General features: G+C 46.6%; 2 protein-coding genes across 10 annotated transcripts; one reads left to right on the top strand and one right to left on the bottom strand.

Annotated features, from left to right (window-relative positions):
• Positions 1-452: 452 nt before the first annotated feature.
• On the bottom strand, positions 453-3,227 carry LOC120695639. 3 transcript variants are annotated; one of them, XM_039978840.1, is made up of 2 exons: positions 2,489-3,227; positions 453-667 (listed from the first exon to the last, which is right to left on the bottom strand). In XM_039978840.1, the coding sequence occupies exons 1-2, from the start codon at positions 3,005-3,007 to the stop codon at positions 611-613; spliced, it is 576 nt and encodes a 191-aa protein (XP_039834774.1). In that variant the 5' UTR covers positions 3,008-3,227; the 3' UTR covers positions 453-610. The 3 variants fall into 3 exon arrangements, with proteins under 3 accessions (XP_039834774.1, XP_039834771.1, XP_039834773.1); XM_039978837.1 differs by having other exon boundaries at positions 497-2,308; positions 2,489-3,226; XM_039978839.1 differs by having other exon boundaries at positions 497-2,305; positions 2,489-3,226.
• Positions 3,228-5,173: 1,946 nt separating this feature from the next.
• LOC120695637 (ATP-dependent 6-phosphofructokinase 5, chloroplastic-like) lies at positions 5,174-16,124 on the top strand. 7 transcript variants are annotated; one of them, XR_005683760.1, is made up of 14 exons: positions 5,174-5,323; positions 5,809-6,144; positions 6,248-6,329; positions 6,470-6,543; positions 6,940-7,051; positions 7,582-7,677; positions 7,764-7,865; positions 7,945-8,019; positions 8,512-8,652; positions 14,155-14,271; positions 14,351-14,455; positions 14,560-14,640; positions 15,359-15,506; positions 15,617-15,891. XR_005683760.1 is itself a non-coding variant. In XM_039978831.1 (14 exons), exons 1-14 carry the CDS (start codon positions 5,205-5,207, stop codon positions 15,782-15,784), a joined length of 1,737 nt encoding a protein of 578 aa, XP_039834765.1. In that variant the 5' UTR covers positions 5,174-5,204; the 3' UTR covers positions 15,785-16,124. The 7 variants fall into 7 exon arrangements, 6 of the variants coding, with proteins under 6 accessions (XP_039834765.1, XP_039834769.1, XP_039834768.1 ...); XM_039978831.1 differs by having other exon boundaries at positions 15,378-15,506; positions 15,617-16,124; XM_039978835.1 differs by lacking the exon at positions 15,617-15,891 and adding an exon at positions 15,310-15,331 and having other exon boundaries at positions 15,378-15,502.
• The last annotated feature ends 1,915 nt before the right edge of the window (positions 16,125-18,039 follow it).

The following is an 18,039-nucleotide window of genomic DNA, read 5'->3' as shown; positions in this document are numbered from 1 at the left end:
TTTGTCCTGACTCTGCTGACTTCGTTCAACCGACGTATAGAAAATTGAGAGCGTCGGTTAAACCGGTGTATAGACTTTTTCTGATTTTGTCTTTTCTGATTTGATTCTTGAATGAAATCCAAATATTCTTGAGATATAGTTTGAGAACTACTTATTTGAACTTCTAGAAACCTGAGTGACCATAGTGTGCATCCATTTTCAAATGACCATGTCCATGCTCAAGTTACTTAGCCTTAACCCCTCTTAATAGTGCGATCACTACAAAACTATAAAACCTATACTAACCTAAGTGTCCTTCTCAACCTTGTGACACTTAGGACTAGAAAGATCCTTAGCCTTGACATATATAAGTTGAAAACCGAGATCGCCTTTTTGAATAACCGAAATTGAGGGGCCTCTTTTGACATATGACCAAATGAGCGATAATGATCTATTAAGCTGCACAAACTCATTAGTCACAATAATGGTTGTAATTAATCACCGAAACATACCTTGAGGGCCTAGATGCTTACAAAAACAAAATTAACACTTACAAATCTGCACCAAATTGCTCCCGAACTCACCATTTAATTCTTGTGTACATAGCAGGCATGATGGAGGACATGCATGACTATGCTGTTGATGCTGACACTATGGACATAATATTTGATGAAGAGGAGTTGGATGACTCGGATGTTGAAGAGGACCACCATGCAATTGAAAACAATGGACATCAGTCCAAAAAAAATTTGACAGAAACTCAACGACAGCAAATCTATGCAGCATTGCTTGAGAGAAGTGCTCGTGAAAGACTAAAAAGGAACACTACAACTATAGTAGCACAAATGTTCCAGGTGAGCAGGTATAAAGTGCAACGTATTTGGCAGCGAGCAAAAGAATGTCGTGCCCAAGAAATTTCAGTTGATGTTAGATCAAGGAAGCCTAAGAGAAGTGGCTGCAAAAAGGCGCAAATAGACCTATCTGAGGTTCTTAGTGTTCCGTTGCATAGCAGAAGCACTATTCGATCTCTAGCAAAAGCCATTGGTGTTAAAAGGAGCACTATGCATAGGTGGTTCAAGAAAGGGCTGCTACGGCGTCATTCTAGCACACTGAAGCCTCTATTGACGGAGGAAACCAAAAGAGACAGGCTCAAATGGTGTCTTTCCATGTTAGATCCCCGGACACTACCACATGAACCCAAGTTCAGGTCAATGGAAAACATCATCCACATGGACGAGAAGTGGTACAACAACACTTCAAAGTACAGGAAATATTATATGCTCCCAGGAGAGGACGATCCACATAGGACAGTGCAAAACAAGAATCTTATTGGCAAAGTTATGTTCTTGACGACCCTAGGAAGACCTATATACGATGATGAAGGTAATTGCATCTTTGATGGGAAGATAGGAGTGTGGGCATTTGTTAGAAAGGTACGACACCAACTTATTTCACTTTGTTACATCACTTTGTGATAACACTTTTGATCCTTAAAAGTCTTCATTGACTCCAGGAACAAGCAAAGAGAAGAAGCCGTAATAGGGGAAGAGGGACCGAAGTCACTAAGCCTATTAATGTAGATCGAAAAACTATGAGGTCATATTTGATTGGTAAAGTTCTAAAGCTATTGTTCAACGGTGGCCACAAGAACTGAGAGGACAAACTATATGGATTCAGCAAGACAATGCCCCTTCACATGTACCAGTAGATGACGAAGAATTTGCTACGGCTGTGGCACAAACAGGTCTAGACATACGACTCATCAACAAACCTGCAAATTCACCAGATTTGAATGTACTCGACTTGGGATTATTTGCTTCTCTACAATCCAAAGACTATGAAAAGGTATCTAGGAACTTAGATGACCTAATTCAGAATGTCAAAAAAAGAGTTTGATACTATGATGCAGATACTTTGAATAGAGTGTTCCTCACACTTCAAGGGTGTATGATTGAGATAATGAAAGATGGAGGAGGAAACAGATACAAAATTCCTCACATGGACAAAGACAAGCTGGAGGCACTAGGCATGCTACCTAAAACACTTAGTTGTGACCGACAACTATATGAGGATGTGGTCGCATCCTTGGGACAAAATCATGCACATGATGACCCACATGTAGCTGCTGATGTAATATAGAATCATGAACATTTTGGTAGTGATGTAATATAAGTCATGCGTATGTAGGTGCTGGTGTAATACAAAGTCATGTGCTGTTTGCTGTAATATAAAGTCAGGAGTAATGTGTTGTGGACCTCTCAGAACGTGTGGGTTCTATGTTATGATCAGGTAGTTGTGTAGTTGGCTTGACTTCGCCACTCAATCGCTTCTGGCACAAATATCCACAATATAATACCATGTCATTTTCAGCTATATTCAGTATGCACTAAAATAAATATGTTATTTATTTATTGATCTGAGCTATTGGATACAATCAGTAAGCATTTACCATAAGCACTCCATCACACACATAAAGCCATATAAACTAGGGACGGAAGAATATAGGTACCATAATCTTGTACATGCTGATGAAGACCTCATGGTAGATGGGATCCATGTTAGCAAGCACCTCCTTCAAACGTGCAGCCACTTCAGGGGCCACCGTTATTCTGGAAGCGTCATCTGGAGACACCACCGTAGGGCCGAGGGGCAAATCCTCGCCGGCAGCCTCGGTACCAGCCATCGGAGGTTTGTCCAAGGACTGACCCGCGCCATTTGCGGTCGCGGCACCTTTGGCAGTCACCGCTACGCCGTCCGCGTCAACCTCCATTCTAGAGTCTTCATCCTCGGAGTCGAGCACATACGGGATGCCTTCGGCGTTGACGCGCAGGCGACTCCATACGGTACGGCGGTCACGCACACAGATGGAGTCTTTGGCATCACTTTGGATCCCAACATCGCCCGGCTTCACGACACACTCCACACCATCCTCAGCATCGCATATCTTGACGCCACCCTCATGCCGGCGGCGGCTCCATCGGCGGCGGCTCCACCGGTGACGCCTCGGGCACCTGCCGCCACCAGACATGCCGGAACGGGGACGAGAGCTGTAAGAGGAAGACTAGAAGAGGAACAAGGGAACCGGATCTAAAGAGAGGGGACTCGATCTGGGTAGCGTTGGGAGCTCCGGATGGAACTGAGTGCATAACGGGTGCGGAAGGCTTGGGCAGAGGATGCGATGCCGCCGAGGAAACAGGGCAGGAGTGGATGAGGATTGAGGAGAGGGCGACACACTGTGAGGATGAGGGTGCGGTCCATTTTTTTTATTTTTGTGTGGTCGTGGAGGCCTGGAGGGCATGCGGCTGCTGGTGGCCACCTTGCCAAAACGAGCGGTGGAGAGTGGAAGCATGTTGGGATTTTTTTTCTTTTGTTTTCTTTTTGACGACGCTTGGCAGCAGTCTGTACGCACTGACGAGTAAGGCTAACTTTAGCATTTGTTGTGGGAAAAATTTTGAACTTCTGGATTGCATTTTTTGCTGGGACGGAGGGAGTACCTATCTATGCTTCCACACGCAAATTTCTTCACTCTCCACGGCCCCATCCATTTCTTCAGCTCCGTGGTTTTTCTGATCACCACTCGCGTTTTGCGTTGCGTGTGCTAACAAAATGACCATCCCTGGCAAGGTTTCAACCAGAACTAACAGAGGCTCAGAGTCAAGCCACGCTCGTCTCTGATGGTGCCCAACGCAAAGTAATCTAGAAGTAACGAAAGGCAGAGACAGCCGCTCCATGGCGCGGCGCCGGCCAAATCAACCCGACCAATTCTCCAGTTTGCGCGGCCCTAATCGTCCCCATTATTAGCTAGCCAGCCAAATATCTCGCGGACCACCACCACTTTGTGTGTTAGTGCGACGTGATCCAATGCAATTTGCAGAGCGTAACCATCGGTCGGTCACTCGCCATCATGTACTACCAAGACTAGGTTTAGGCTCCCGCAAAGTCTCCCAAGACCTGACCAGGCACACGCCTCAAACAAGTCCCGGGTGCAGAGAGAGAGATGGCGCTCTCGCTCGCTGGTGGTAGTCATCACCCGCGCGGCCGCGCCGTGCAGGTGCAGCCTTCGTGCGCCCGGGTCAGCAGTCGCCGCGCGTGTGAGAGTGAGACTGTTCTTTGCTACTATAGGAGTAATACTGGCCACCGGTGCCGGCGAGCCCCTTCCCAAGTTCCTGGCGCTGGACTTGGCTGATCGGAGGCGGCGAGCCCGCGGGCGAAGCGTGAAACACAAGGGGGGTGACGGGGCCGGTCGGTCTCCCCTGGCCCTGGGCCTGACGTCAGCTGCGACGACCTCAGGTAACGGGTACTACTCCAATCACAAGGGCTCGTGCCGAGTCGAAAGCTCGGACCTGGATAGGTAATACCGAGCGTAATCATCTGAGCTGCGCTTGGTTGGTCGTGGCCCGAAACGGATGCGCGCTCATCCAATTGGACCCCGAGCCCAAAACGACCCACACACACCATTAGGCCTTTCCAGCCCATCGGACTGCTTCGTCAAACGATCTGATCCAACGGCCCAGGATCCGCTGCACCAACCAACCCCCGCGCCGTTCGCCCCTCTCCTCCCTTCGTCCCCGCCACCTGGAAGCCCTCCTCTGTCGGTCCGTCCCCACTCACAACTCCCGCTGCGTTTCTCGTGGGTAGGGTTGAAAATGGGACGGGAAAATCCCGTCCCGACTGGCTCCGTTTACCGTTTAAACCGACCGTAAACCGTTTTTTGGAAAAAATAGGAAAATGGGAAAACAAAACGGGAAAACGGGCGGGAACGGGAACGGTTGGGGTGTTTTCCCGACCGTTTTCACGGTTCCCGTTTTCAGTCGGGAAAATTCCCGCGGAAATTCCCGTATTTGTCGTAGTCGGCTGTGTTACCTGTGTTGGAAACGTGAATTGTTGTTTGCATGTGTTACAACGTGAATTGTGAATTCGTGATTCACTTTACCTGTGTTTCTTAGTTATACGAGTCTTGTTTCCATGTTATTTATGTATAGTTGTAATTATTTTATCGAGTTAAATGTTTGAAGCGGTTGTATGTATTTTCCCGTTTTGAGTTATCGATTCCCGATCGTAATCGGCATGCTCCCGACCGATTGATTCTGTTCCCGATATCCCGTAATATCGATTTCGTTTTTCCGTCCGTTTTTTCCGTTTCCGTTTCCATTCCCGACAAAAAAATACAGTTGCGGGCACGGTTAAGTGGTTTTCGCGACTGTTACCGACCCTTTTCATCCCTAATGGTGGGCCTCCCGACGTGCGGCGGCCCCCTTTCTCCCGGCCTTCTTTCCAAGCGGCGACGACTGGGGAGTGGCGCCGCCTTGCCAGCTCGTCCTCGTGCGCTCCGCCGGCCGACAAGGTATGCCCGCCCTTTCCCTTCCCTTCCTTTCCTTTCCTGCTGCGAAATCGAACGCCCAAACCCCCAACGTATTCGGATCTGACCATGTCCTATACTGGGTCCACCTCTGGCTCCAATGTAATGCACTTTTGCTTGTGTCATGTTGACTTTTGTTTGCTCCAGCCCCTGCGAGTGCCCATGGTTAGGTTGTTATGAACATAGATGGGCTGTGAGCTCGATCCCAATGCGGCCATGCCAGCTTTAGCTTCATCACTAGTACTGAATTTTTTGAGTTTTGCCGAACTGCCAGTGTATTTAGCCTTCAGGTAATGCGTAATGGTGTTCTGTGTTAAGATACTCAGAGTCTCAGATACTAGGTGCTTTGGCTGTGGCCCTTATTGTTCTTATTTGGGTTACTACCCATCACTCATATGAAATGTGACCATCATTTTTCTATAGGACTGTTAGCATCAATTAACATTCAACTCACTGAATTTCTGCTGCAGATTAGTGGGCAAGCAAACTGTAAGCTTCATGTCCTTATCTGGGATGACCGCTGCGTTTAAAGCGAGTAGTAGTTTTGTTACACAGCAACAGTGGTGGCATCCAACAAGGGACCAATGTCAGTATGGTTTCACCTCCTTAAGCGAGCGAAGGTTCAGAAAAAGACCTGTGCTGCTGCGTGTTAAAGCTATTTCTGGGAAGTTAGACCTAGATTTCAGTGATCCTTCTTGGAAGCAAAAGTATCAGGAAGACTGGGATAGGCGTTTTAGTTTGCCACACATTACTGACATATATGATTTGGAGCCCAGGACCACTACATTCTCTCTGAAGAAAGATAGGTTCATTCCCGCTATTTCTTTGTTTGACATAATAGCTGGTTTAAGCATCTGAACAGGATAGCTGGATCTCATACTTCAAGAAATCCATCGTTTATTCTAACAGAACTCCCCTGGGTGATGGTGATGTCTCGTCAACTGATATGCGGAATGGTTATGTTAATAAGGATGACCGAGCACTTTTAAAGGTCAATATCGAGCACATATGACATGGCGTATAACTTGTTCATCACTTACAGATGAGTACATAAAACAAGGCATGGTCTCGAGAAGAGGCTTTGTTTTTTCTACTAGTGAAACTATCGCTTACCGTAATGTGTTTATTTAGGTGATAAAGTATGTGTCTCCTAATTCTGCTGGAGCTGAGTGCATTGATCCTGATTGTAGCTGGGTGGAACACTGGTATGATCTCATGCAGCACATTGGTTATTTTTCTTCTTTCTAGGGGGCTGATTCGCCTTTTTATGCAAAAGTATGAATGTTTCCATGAAATGCTCTGTGTTGCCAACTTACGTCACTGTTCACCTTTTATCATATCATGTCTATACCTGATAGAGAACAATTGACAGTCTCTACATTCTTGTTCTTTGGTCCTGCTAATTGTACAGTGTTTATTTTCTTGTTTCTTTGTTTTCTCTTCTTTTTCACACTTCCTGTTTCAAAAAAAAATCTCTTTCACACTTCTAGACGTTCAAGATCCCCTGTTAATAAAATACCATCAGATGTCCAGTTGCTTAGGAAAACAGTTTTATTTCAAGAATGAGAAAAGGATGAGAGAATGATTGTTGCTTTACATAGGGTTCATCGTGCAGGCCCTCGTAAGGAGATATACTATGAACCTGAAGAAGTAAAGGCTGCCATTGTTACCTGTGGAGGGCTCTCCCCTGGGTTAAATGATGTCATTAGACAGGTATGAGTTTGATTCTTTTAACATTGCTCAAGTAATATTGCATTGTTTTCATTCTCACTGTGTAGAATCCATGATGCACTATCAAGGCATTTGTGGCACATTTACAATTGTAAAGTTATAGAATTATTGGCCATTTTAGGAGTGAGATATGTTCATGGGCTATGACAACCCATTTGATCAGAGCTAACAAGAAAAGTGGGAGACAAAATGCAGATGAAAGTTGATTAGTGAATGTATATGTGAATGGCTATCCGTTGATCTTGTAGATGTCATTTGAATCCTGAGTAGCACACTTTCAAGTATATGCTGAATAATTAAAGAATTTTTTATTGATCTAATTTAGGACAGTTATTCAAATTTTCAATATGATTTCCTTGCATTTAGTATTTATTTGACATACCCAGAAATAATCTGGTAAAGGGACATTTTTGCATGCGTGTAGTTTAAATTAATGTCGTATACTGTTAACAAGATTATGGATCCACGAATAATCAGAACTGTATTTGTATATGCTTTACTTATATTTACAGATAGTATTTACCTTGGAGACCTATGGGGTGAAGAATATTGTTGGAATCCCATTTGGTTATCGTGGATTTTTTGAGAAAGGCTTAAAAGAAATGCCGGTAAGGATGCTTTTCCATTATCCCTTAGGTGCTAAAGGGAGTTAATGTTCAGGACACTGTTGAATCATTATGGTGAAAACCTTCAGCTTTCACGTGATTTGGTGGAAAACATAAATCTTTCTGGAGGAAGTTTCCTTGGTGTCTCTCGCGGAGGAGCTAAAACTAGTGAGATTGTAGATAGTATACAGGTAACTAATCTGAAGTGGAAAACACTATATTCTGTTTTGCAGCTTCAATGTTGTTTCTGTGATCATCTTATGTTTGTAGGCCAGAAGAATTGATATGCTCTTTGTAATTGGTGGAAATGGTAGCCATGCAGGAGCTAATGCTATTCATGAGGAGGTTGCTACTGACTCTTCCTTTCATACTTCAAGGAAATTTTCGGGCATGTTTGTAGTATTTACATTTAGTTTCATTCACTTCAGCCTAGTAGCCAAATCCATATATGACCTAATTTCACTACCTTGGTATTTTTTGCAATACTGAGGTAAAAGTTAGCAAGCTTCTTGAATTTCAGAGTTAACAAAATTGAATTGAACCCTATTTTGTACCTAAAACTATGGGTATGAGTAAAATAAAACAGGAGTGTGTTTCTCTCATCCATGGAGGTCACTTGTGCACAAAGTATTCCAGTGGCCCAGTGGGTGGTGGGTGTGATTTTTCACAAAGTCCTGAAACTAAACTATATTCTATTCTGCGCATTACCTTGGTTAGGTTTCAGGAAGAGTTCCAAATTTCCAATGAATCGTCTACTCTCAAACATATATCTCTAGTTCTGCAGAATGTGATTTCATTCATGATTTTTGTTTTTGTCTTTTTCTTTTCTGCTCTCAGTGTCGTAAGAGGAAACTGAAAGTTTCAGTTGTAGCTGTTCCAAAGACAATCGATAATGATATACTTTTTATGGATAAGACATTTGGTTTTGATACGGCTGTGGAAGAAGCCCAGCGTGCTATCAATTCTGCCTATATAGAGGTAGGCTTCTATTGCTCAGTTGTGTGTTTCAAAATGCATAGTCAAATGAATATGGATTCTACCTACTGTTTGAACTTGCTTTACTTGAGTTCTTCTGTCAGGACGTTGGCCCCTCAGGGCGTAGGAGTGGGACACCGGCGGCCGGGAACGAGGATCCCGGCGGCGGCGTGGAGTGGACGCCGTCCTGACGGCCGGCGACCGTGCGGGCGTGACTGCAGAGCGTGGGGAAGATGCAGGGGAACAGAGGGAGACGCAAGGGGGCGCCTGAGATCAAACTGATCTCTAGCGTAACCTCTTCTATTCGCGATTACCATAGATGTAGAGTATATTACATAACTGACGGAATTACGAAATTCAAACACACACACACACATGCTAACTGAACTTCCAGGACGTGGCTGGATGCCTAACTGCTCTAGCCACTCTTCCTCCTCTCGTATACACGTCCAACCATAACATCTCTCCCCTCCTCCGGAAACAGCTCGTCCTCGAGCTGGAAGTCGGGGTAGGATTGCTTGAAGTCTGGAACAGCTTCCCACGTTGCTTCTGAGTTTGGAGCCTGCCATTGTATGAGGACATGCCAAATGCCTCGGCGCAGCTGTGACTTGAGAACCTTCTCTGGCTGTTGTAGCATACGGCCATGGTGGAGAGGTGGCAATGGCTGAGTAGTAGATGGAGGTGTCCCATGAAATGGCTTTAGGACTCCAACATGAAAGACATCATGGATGTGAGCTGCTGCAGGTAGGCGCAGGCGATAGGCAACGTCTCCAATGCGTTCACTGATTTGGAATGGTCCTGCGTAGCGAGGGCCAAGCTTTCCACGAGCTGTTGGCTCCAGTGAACGAGTGTGCCGATTGAGGATGCGCAGCCATACCCAATCATTGACGCTGAATGTCAGTGGCCGATGATTAGCATCATAGTGTTTCTTGGCATGCTCTTGAGCTTGAAGAAGGCGATCATGGACATCAGCGAGAAAGGTGTCCCTTTCCTGTAGTAGTGTGTCAACTGTTGTTGTTCTGGCTGAGGATGCCTTGTATGGAACTAGTTCAGGTGCAGGCCGGCCATAAACAACATGGAAGGGAGAAGTGCGTAGCGCTGAGTGATATGCTGTATTATAAACATATTCAGCCCATGGTAGCCAATCAAGCCACGCTCGAGGGCGATCACCAGTGATGCATCTGAGGTACATGACAATTGTTTTGTTGACTGCTTCGGACTGTCCATCAGTCTGAGGATGGAAGGCTGTGCTCATCTTTAATTTGACGCCAGCTTGTTTGAAAAGGTCTTGCCAAACATGTCCTGTGAATACAGGGTCTCTGTCACTGACAATGGATTTAGGGAAACCATGTAAACGGACTATGTCATTGAAGAAGGCACGTGCAACTGTTGCAGCAGTATATGGGTGACCCAATGCAATAAAATGGGCGAACTTGGAGAACCTGTCGACCACTGTCAGGATCACACTCTTGCCATTAACTTTGGGTAGGCCCTCAATGAAATCAATAGAGATGTCAGCCCATACTTGATCTGGTACCTCCAGGGGTTGCAATAGACCAGCTGGGTGAAGGGCTTCAGTCTTGTTTCGCTGGCATGTTGTGCATGATTGTACAAAATCACGGACTGTTGCCCTGTCACGATCGACAATGAAATCCTTTCTCAGGTGCTGCAAGGTCTTTTGTATGCCCTCATGAGCTGCTGTGTGTGCCAGTTCTAGTACTGTAGATAAGCAAGCTGACTGTGGGTGAACATATACCCTTGATCCTTTGAGAATTAGGCCCTGATCAGAATGCCAATTATCACCACGAAGGTCTGTAATGTTATCTCTGAGAGTTTGGAGATGTGGGCTCTCATTTATTTCAGTGCGAAGTTCCTCAAATAACTGAAAAGAAGGGCTGGACAGCACGCATAGTTGCTGATCATGTTGCCTGGAGAGTGCATCAGCCACTATGTTGAGGTACCCCGGTCTATATTCGACAGAGAAATCGAAGTCAAATAGCTTGCTGACCCACTGATGTTGAGGGACAGTTGATAGACGTTGGTCTAGCATAAATTTGAGTGCATAATGATCTGTCCTGATAGTGAATTTGCGTCCCCACAAATATGGCCTCCAGTGGCGAACTGCTTGAACAAGTCCTATTAGTTCCCGCTCATATGCTGCTATTTTGAGGTGGCGAACTGCAAATGGTCTGCTATAAAATGCCAATGGCCCTTCATTTTGGTGAAGGACAGCACCAAAGCCCGACCCCGATGCATCACAGTCGACCACAAATGGTTTGGAGAAATTGGGAAGGTGGAGAACAGGTGCTGATGACAATGCATTCTTGAGATTATGAAATGAGTTGGCTGCTGTGTCAGACCATATAAATCCATTCTTCTTGAGCAGGTTTGTGAGAGGAGCAGCTATGATGCCATAGTTTTTGATGAAACGGCGGTAGTAGCCAGCAAGGCCTAGAAATCCTCTCAGTGCTCTTGCAGAAGTGGGTTGGGGCCTGGACTGAACTGCTTTAATCTTGTCAACATCCATTGCAACACCTTCTGCAGAAATTTCATGGCCCAGGTAGTGGACAGATGAAGTAGCAAAGGAACACTTTGACCTTTTGACTTGTAATTTGTGCTCACGTAGGACAGAGAACACAGCCCACAGGTGCATCAAATGTTCAGACCAAGAACTGCTGTAGATTAGTATGTCATCGAAGAAAACCAACACACACTTGCGGAGGAATTGGTGCAAAACTGAGTTCATAAGACTTTGAAAGGTGGCTGGTGCATTTGTTAGACCAAAGGGCATTACCAAGAATTCAAAATGGCCATGGTGAGTGCGAAACGCAGTCTTGGCAATATCATCAGGATGTACACGTACTTGATGGTACCCTGCCCGAAGATCTAACTTTGTAAAGAAGCGGGCTCCTTGTAATTCATCAATTAATTCTTCTACAATGGGTATGGGAAACTTATCCTTGACTGTTTTTTCATTCAGAGCTCTATAATCCATGCAAAAGCGCCATGTGCCATCTTGTTTCTTCACCAATAGTACAGGAGCCGAGAAGGGAGAATTGCTGGGCCGAATGATCCCTTGTTCAAGCATTGTGTTACACTGCTGCTCTAATTCATCTTTTTGAAGATGTGGGTAGCGATAGGGTCTGACGGCCACTGGTGTAGTGTTTGGAAGAAGATGGATGCGGTGATCACATTCCCGGGTTGGTGGTAAACCAGTAGGCGGCTCAAAAACATCTGTGAAAGAATCCAGAAGCGGCTCAAGTAATGGACGTGCTGTGTCGCTGAGGGAATAAAGCCGATTCACCGGAGGCAATTCTCTTTGCGGGGATCCAATGCCTCTCCACAGCACTTTATGGCCACGATGCCAAAAGGACATGCACAGCTCATCAAAATCCCAAAGAATTGGACCCAAGTGCTTGAGGAATGCTATGCCAAGCACCATGTCGAAACCATCCAGGGGGATTGCGTAGCATTCCACGGAGAAGAAATCAGAGCCAATTCTGGTTGCTACATCACGAGCTAGGCCTTGACATCTGACTCGGTCCCCATTGGCCACTATGACACTAGCACCCATGCTGTCATGAAAATGAAGGCCAATTTCATTAGCCACATCTTTGTTGATGAAATTGGAAGTGGATCCAGAGTCCAGGAGTGTTGTGAGTATACGGTCTCCAATTTGCACACGGATGCGCATTGTGTCATTTGTTGTGAGACCTGCAATGGCGTGCAGAGAGATGAGTGGAGGCTGCTCCTCGTGTTGCTGCTGTTCTGTTGACTCCTCAGTGTCATCTTCTTCAGCATCTGTCACCTCCAAGTAAAACAGCCGGGGGCACTTGTGGCCGCGGGTATATTGCTCATCGCAATTGTAGCAAAGTCCTTGCTGCCAGCGCTCGGTCATCTCGGATGGTGTGAGACGACAAAGCGGCCGGGGTGGGGCTGGAGAGGTGACTGAACCTGCCGCAGAAGTGGGCGTCGTGACTGCTGTTGGAGTAGAAGAAAGTGCAGTAGTGCGAGGTGGCAGTCTTGACGTGCGGCTGAAGGTAGATGACGAAAGTGCAGACGAGCGTCGTTCGAACGCGCACGCCAACGCCATGGCGCGCTGCAGATCTTGGGGAGCTTGCAGCTCGACGTCAGTGCGGAGCGGCTGCGGTAGTCCCCCAGTGAAAAGCTGGACCTGTTGTTCCGCGGACAGAGGACCCGCGTGTGCCAATCGCGTTTGGAACGACTCTTGGTAGTCAGAGACAGAACCACGGAATGGCAGACACGCAAGCTCGGCGAGATGATTGGTGCCGAGAGGTGGTCCAAAGCGCTGCTGGCACAAAGACTTGAACATAGGCCAAGTGATGGCGTGGATGTCGCCTGTGTCGCGTTCCAGCATGTAGAACCAATGTTGCGCGACGCCGGTCATGTGGAAGGATGCCAGCCACACCTTGTCGGCTTTACGAGTTCGCTGCGCACGGAAGAAGTGGTCGCTGCGATTGAGCCAGCCAATTGGATCTTCCTTGCCGTCGAAGACTGGAAAGGACAATTTGTGATAGCGCGGAACGGCAGCGCCATCATCATGGTCATCGAGATGATCTTGTGGCGGTTGTTGGAAGGTTGGAATTTGGGATGGAGAGTGGGGAAACGGGATTTGAGTGATGGGAATTGGCCGGTGTGGGGCGTCGGTATGGATGATGACCGACGGTGAAGGCTGCAGAGGTGGAATTCCGCCGTACCCCGGCATGCCGAGGGATGGGTACCCTGGCGGCGGTTGTGGCGGAGCGGTCTGGGCGATGCCGCGCATGTTCAGCGAGGAATCGGCGGCGACTCCCGACGACCTGCCCTCCACGGTGGCGAGGCGAGTGGCGAATTGGTTCATCTGCCGCTGAAGGCCATAAATGGCGGATGTGAGGGTGTTCAGAGCAGAGGAACTCTCGGAAGCCGATGCCGTTGAGACGGATTGGTCTGGAGGCGGTGGGGGTAATGGAGGTTGGTGGTGGGCGGCGGTGGAAGCGGTGGACATCGGCAGCGCAGCGCCGGAGGCGGAAGTGATGGCGAGTGCGGAAGAATGCGCGGCGGCGGCGGTTACGGATGGGAAAGCGGCGGTCCCAGACATCGAGGAGACGTCTGATACCAAAATGTCAGGGCGTTGGCCCCTCAGGGCGTAGGAGTGGGACACCGGCGGCCGGGAACGAGGATCCCGGCGGCGGCGTGGAGCGGACGCCGTCCTGACGGCTGGCGACCGTGCGGGCGTGACTACAGAGGAGCGTGGGGAAGATGCAGGGGAACAGAGGGAGACGCAAGGGGGCGCCTGAGATCAAACTGATCTCTAGCGTAACCTCTTCTATTCGCGATTACCATAGATGTAGAGTACATTACATAACTGACGGAATTACGAAATTCAAACACACACACACACATGCTAACTGAACTTCCAGGACGTGGCTGGATGCCTAACTGCTCTAGCCACTCTTCTTCCTCTCGTATACACGTCCAACCATAACATCTTCCCTCTGTCTCTAGGCACGTAGTGCGTACCATGGAATTGGGTTAGTCAAACTAATGGGAAGAAGCAGTGGGTTCATAGCCATGCATGCTTCTCTTTCCAGTGGACAGATTGATGTTTGCCTAATCCCTGAGGTCTGTAAACACTGAACCCTATGATGAAAATTTGGCTTTGCTTCACATCTACCGACAAAAGATTACAATATGAATGAAGGTATCTTTCACACTTGACGGAGAACATGGTGTCTTGCAACACCTTGAGCATTTACTTAATACAAAGGGATTTTGCGTGATTTGTGTCGCTGAAGGTGCGGGGCAGGTAAGTTGGCGTTATTGGTTTCTACTTCAAAAACTTTGGTGACTGAAGGGTACACGTATGAATTATGAGATTTGAGGAATGTATTTCTTTGACTCTTCTTCCAGGATTTACTGCAAAAATCAAATGCAACTGATGCTTCAGGAAATGTGATACTTAGTGACTTTGGTGTCCACATGCAACAGAAGGTATCCGCGTCTGAAACTCCTTACGCATACATTTGCATCTAGTATATTAAAAGTCAGTATAAGGGTTGGTTGTGATCTGGTCCCCAGACGGAGGTTGCACCTCGTGCCAGGGATTCATGCAAAAGTGACAGTGAAAATGTATCACATTAAACTATGATAAAAACTTTCAAAAAATGGAGCCTAAGCCTATCCTACAACCACTGTGCGTGTTGCAGTACAGCACTGTGGGTGGTGAGTTAGGTTTATTACTTGTTAGGGGTGTGGTTGTGTGGACCTCCGGTTTTCAGAGAATCCTGATTGAAGTTTTACTCTTAAGCCTGGTGTGCGTGCCACGATCATGTTCTTTTTCTTGATGTTAACCATATGCATGTGATTAATTTTGAATTTTTTATTCTGCTCAAGTTTCATATTTGGGGAACATACCAACAATATAGGTCTGATACCAGTCTTACCAGATTTATAAAGTGCAAACAGTAGTTAAGATAGCATCAGTTGTTTTTTCATGGCCAGTATGTAGTTTATATAACTCTGTTTTCGCTATGCATACCAAATACATATGGAAAATCAGTAGATAAAACCTCTAATTTTCTATAAAGTGCAAGCGTAACTTGTTTCAACTGGCAGATCAATGCGAAGATTGCTGAACTCTTTCTTCCATATGGTTGTTAGCTTTGTGTTCCATTCTAAACAGTTTTCCCTCTTACAAATTATTCAATAGCATTGGTTTCACCTTGCAGATCAAGAAGCATTTCAAGGACATTGGTGTTCCAGCTGATCTAAAATACATTGATCCAACATATATGGTTCGGGCCTGCCGGGCAAATGCATCTGATGCTATTCTCTGCACCGTGCTTGGGCAAAATGCTGTAAGTTGATTTCTTTCATCATCTGCTAGTGCTCATTTGAATGTAAGAGTAAAGTTTTTATCCATCTTAATTAGTTGGACTGTAAGAAAATTGTACGAATGTTCTTTTAGGTACATGAAGCCTTTGCCGGGTTCAGTGGCATCACATCAGGTGTTTGCAATACACACTACGTCTACCTTCCCATTCCAGAGGTCATCACAGCGCCAAAGCATGTAAACCCTAATAGCAGGATGTGGCACCGCTGCCTGACATCCACTGGCCAGCCTGACTTCCACTGATTCTACCTTGCCATCACCACACCGCAAGGTACCAAGAGAATCGTCCATCATGTGTTGCTAACGGGAAACGAGAAAAAATTCCTTGTGGCACCAAATTTTCATCCCGGAAACTAGAATAAATCCTTCTAGCACCAAATTTTGCGTGTGAAGTTGGAGGAGGTTATAGTAAACTTTCCAGGGTAGCCCCTTGATCACTCTGATTTGCCCCAGAGGGAAAATTTTGTAAAATGCTATCTATCACTGCAAATGATTGGATCATAAATCCCATCACAAAGAACCTTTGGAGACTACGTAATCCAGATGCAGCCTGATGAAATGTTTAACTGACGGTAATTTATTACTCTCTGATGGACAATCTGACTGGAAAGTGCAGCATCCTCAGCAGTCTGAGATGTTTTTTTTTCTTTTTCTTTTTTTGCCTTTTGATGGAATCGATGTTGCTGTGGGAAGTTTGCAGCCCCTGCATGGAAGAGGCAGCCGTGCAGGTCCCACTCCCAGTCCCATGTCATGTCGACCGGCGCGCCGCCGTCGACGAAGAGGGTGCGGCAGCGTGGCTGCCACAGGAGTTCCACCGCAGCCACCGGAGCACCGGCACCTTGCGTCCGTCCACGCGGCGATTGGTATCCGCCGTGCAGCCGCTCGACGTACTCGCGGCTCGGGTCGCCAACCACAGTGGCACGCACTTGGCTCGATCGCCACCACCGCTAGAGGTTGAGAGCCGCGACCGGTAGACGGTGATCACTGCGCTGACCACCGCCGTGATCCCTCCCTCTTCCGCCGGCCTCAGGCACGCCCGCATGGCGCGATCCACTAACCGCTCGTGTTCGGCCATCGCCACGTGGACGTCGTCGCGGAGGAACTGCTGCCAGAATTCTTCGTCAGCGGGCGGCGGCGACCTTCGGTAACCGCTGGTACAGCTTCTCCTTTGCGTGAATTAGAACTTGGGCAGGCCAGGTCTTTCTAATTTGCGCGCGTGCCAGCAGCTATCCTGGCGATCGATCCGACAAACCCCATCATTATCGGCTCCACTCTCCACGGTCCGCACACTCGTGAGCCTGACTTGCCACTGCCTGCGGCACTGCAGACCCGTCCGAGTGTCCGACTCCCAATTCCCAAAGGACCAAAAGCACACTTGACACTATCCACCCAGGTGAACGTCCATGCACGTAGTGCCCCCCGTTCTCTTTCATCATTCCAAACAAAATATATATATAAACAAAAATATAAAACCAAAATTTGTCAACATAAATTATACAAAAATATATGTAAAGATAAATTATTCAAAAACAACTACAAAAAGGAAAAAATATATACATTATTTATTAAAAACTATAAAACATAAATTTACATATAAACAATCTATTCATAAGTTATGCACAAAAGCACAAAAATATTTGCATAAATTGCATGACACAAAAATTATGTGCATAAATTGGACTAAAAGATTAGCCACATAGACTCCTGTTCTTAAGTTATGCAAAAAAAACACAAGTTGTATCCACACGTTATATGAAAACAAAACTTATGTTCATAAGTTGTGTAAAAATATTTAAAAAAGTTATAAAGTATTAAGGAACAAAAAATCTAATAAAAAAAAGATGCTCAGATCAGCGGCCTGGTTGCCGAGGTCACCGTGGTACTGTACGAGAGTTTGTGCTTCAGCACGGCAACACCACTTGCGCCGGCTGCTGCTGCATTTATTTGGTGCCTTGGTTTACGGTTTCACGTGGAGAAAGAAAGGAAACAAGGCCCTGTTTAGTTCCCTTCAAAATTCCAAAACTTTACAAGATTCCCCATCACATCGAATGTTTCAACGCATGCATGAAGTATTAAATGTAGCTAAATAAAATAACTAATTACACAGTTAGATTGTAATTTGCGAGACAAATCTTTTGAGCCTAGTTAACCCATGGCGGGACAATAATTATCAAATACAAACGAAAGTGCTACAGTATTTTACACCCAAATCTTTACGCAACTAAACAAGGCCCAAACTAAGGAATGCATCACACGTGGCGTGGGCGTGCGTCCGCGCGGCCGGCACGGTTCGTCGGAAATCCAGCGCCCGGATCACAGCCAACGCTCGCGCGTCCGATTGGATTTGCGACCACACCGAGCTGCGGCGTCCCGTCCCGTGGGATGTCTTGCGGCGTACGATTCCACCGAGTCATTCCATCATGCTTTGCTCGCTGTAAATACCTCGAGGAGACGCGCCTGACGGTTCGAACAGTTTTCAAGGTGATTTCCAATTTTTT

Source organism: Panicum virgatum, chromosome 2K, assembly GCF_016808335.1.
Source record: "Panicum virgatum strain AP13 chromosome 2K, P.virgatum_v5, whole genome shotgun sequence".
NCBI lineage: Eukaryota > Viridiplantae > Streptophyta > Magnoliopsida > Poales > Poaceae > Panicum > Panicum virgatum.
The sequence above is the reverse complement of the archived record's forward strand: the minus strand, read 5'-3'. Positions and strand labels throughout refer to the sequence as shown.

Bases quoted from the DNA above. Each gene is read 5' to 3' on its own strand.
- LOC120695639 (XM_039978837.1), bottom strand. From the start codon at position 3,007: ATGTCTGGTGGCGGCAGGTGCCCGAGGCGTCACCGGTGGAGCCGCCGC. The intron at 2,309-2,488 runs GTACCTATATTC...TATTTGTGCCAG, and splicing joins TCAGCATGTACAAGATTATG to AAGCGATTGAGTGGCGAAGT.
- LOC120695637 (XM_039978831.1), top strand. From the start codon at position 5,205: ATGGTGGGCCTCCCGACGTGCGGCGGCCCCCTTTCTCCCGGCCTTCTT. The intron at 6,330-6,469 runs GTCAATATCGAG...GTGTTTATTTAG, and splicing joins ATGACCGAGCACTTTTAAAG to GTGATAAAGTATGTGTCTCC. The intron at 6,544-6,939 runs GTATGATCTCAT...TGCTTTACATAG, and splicing joins TGTAGCTGGGTGGAACACTG to GGTTCATCGTGCAGGCCCTC.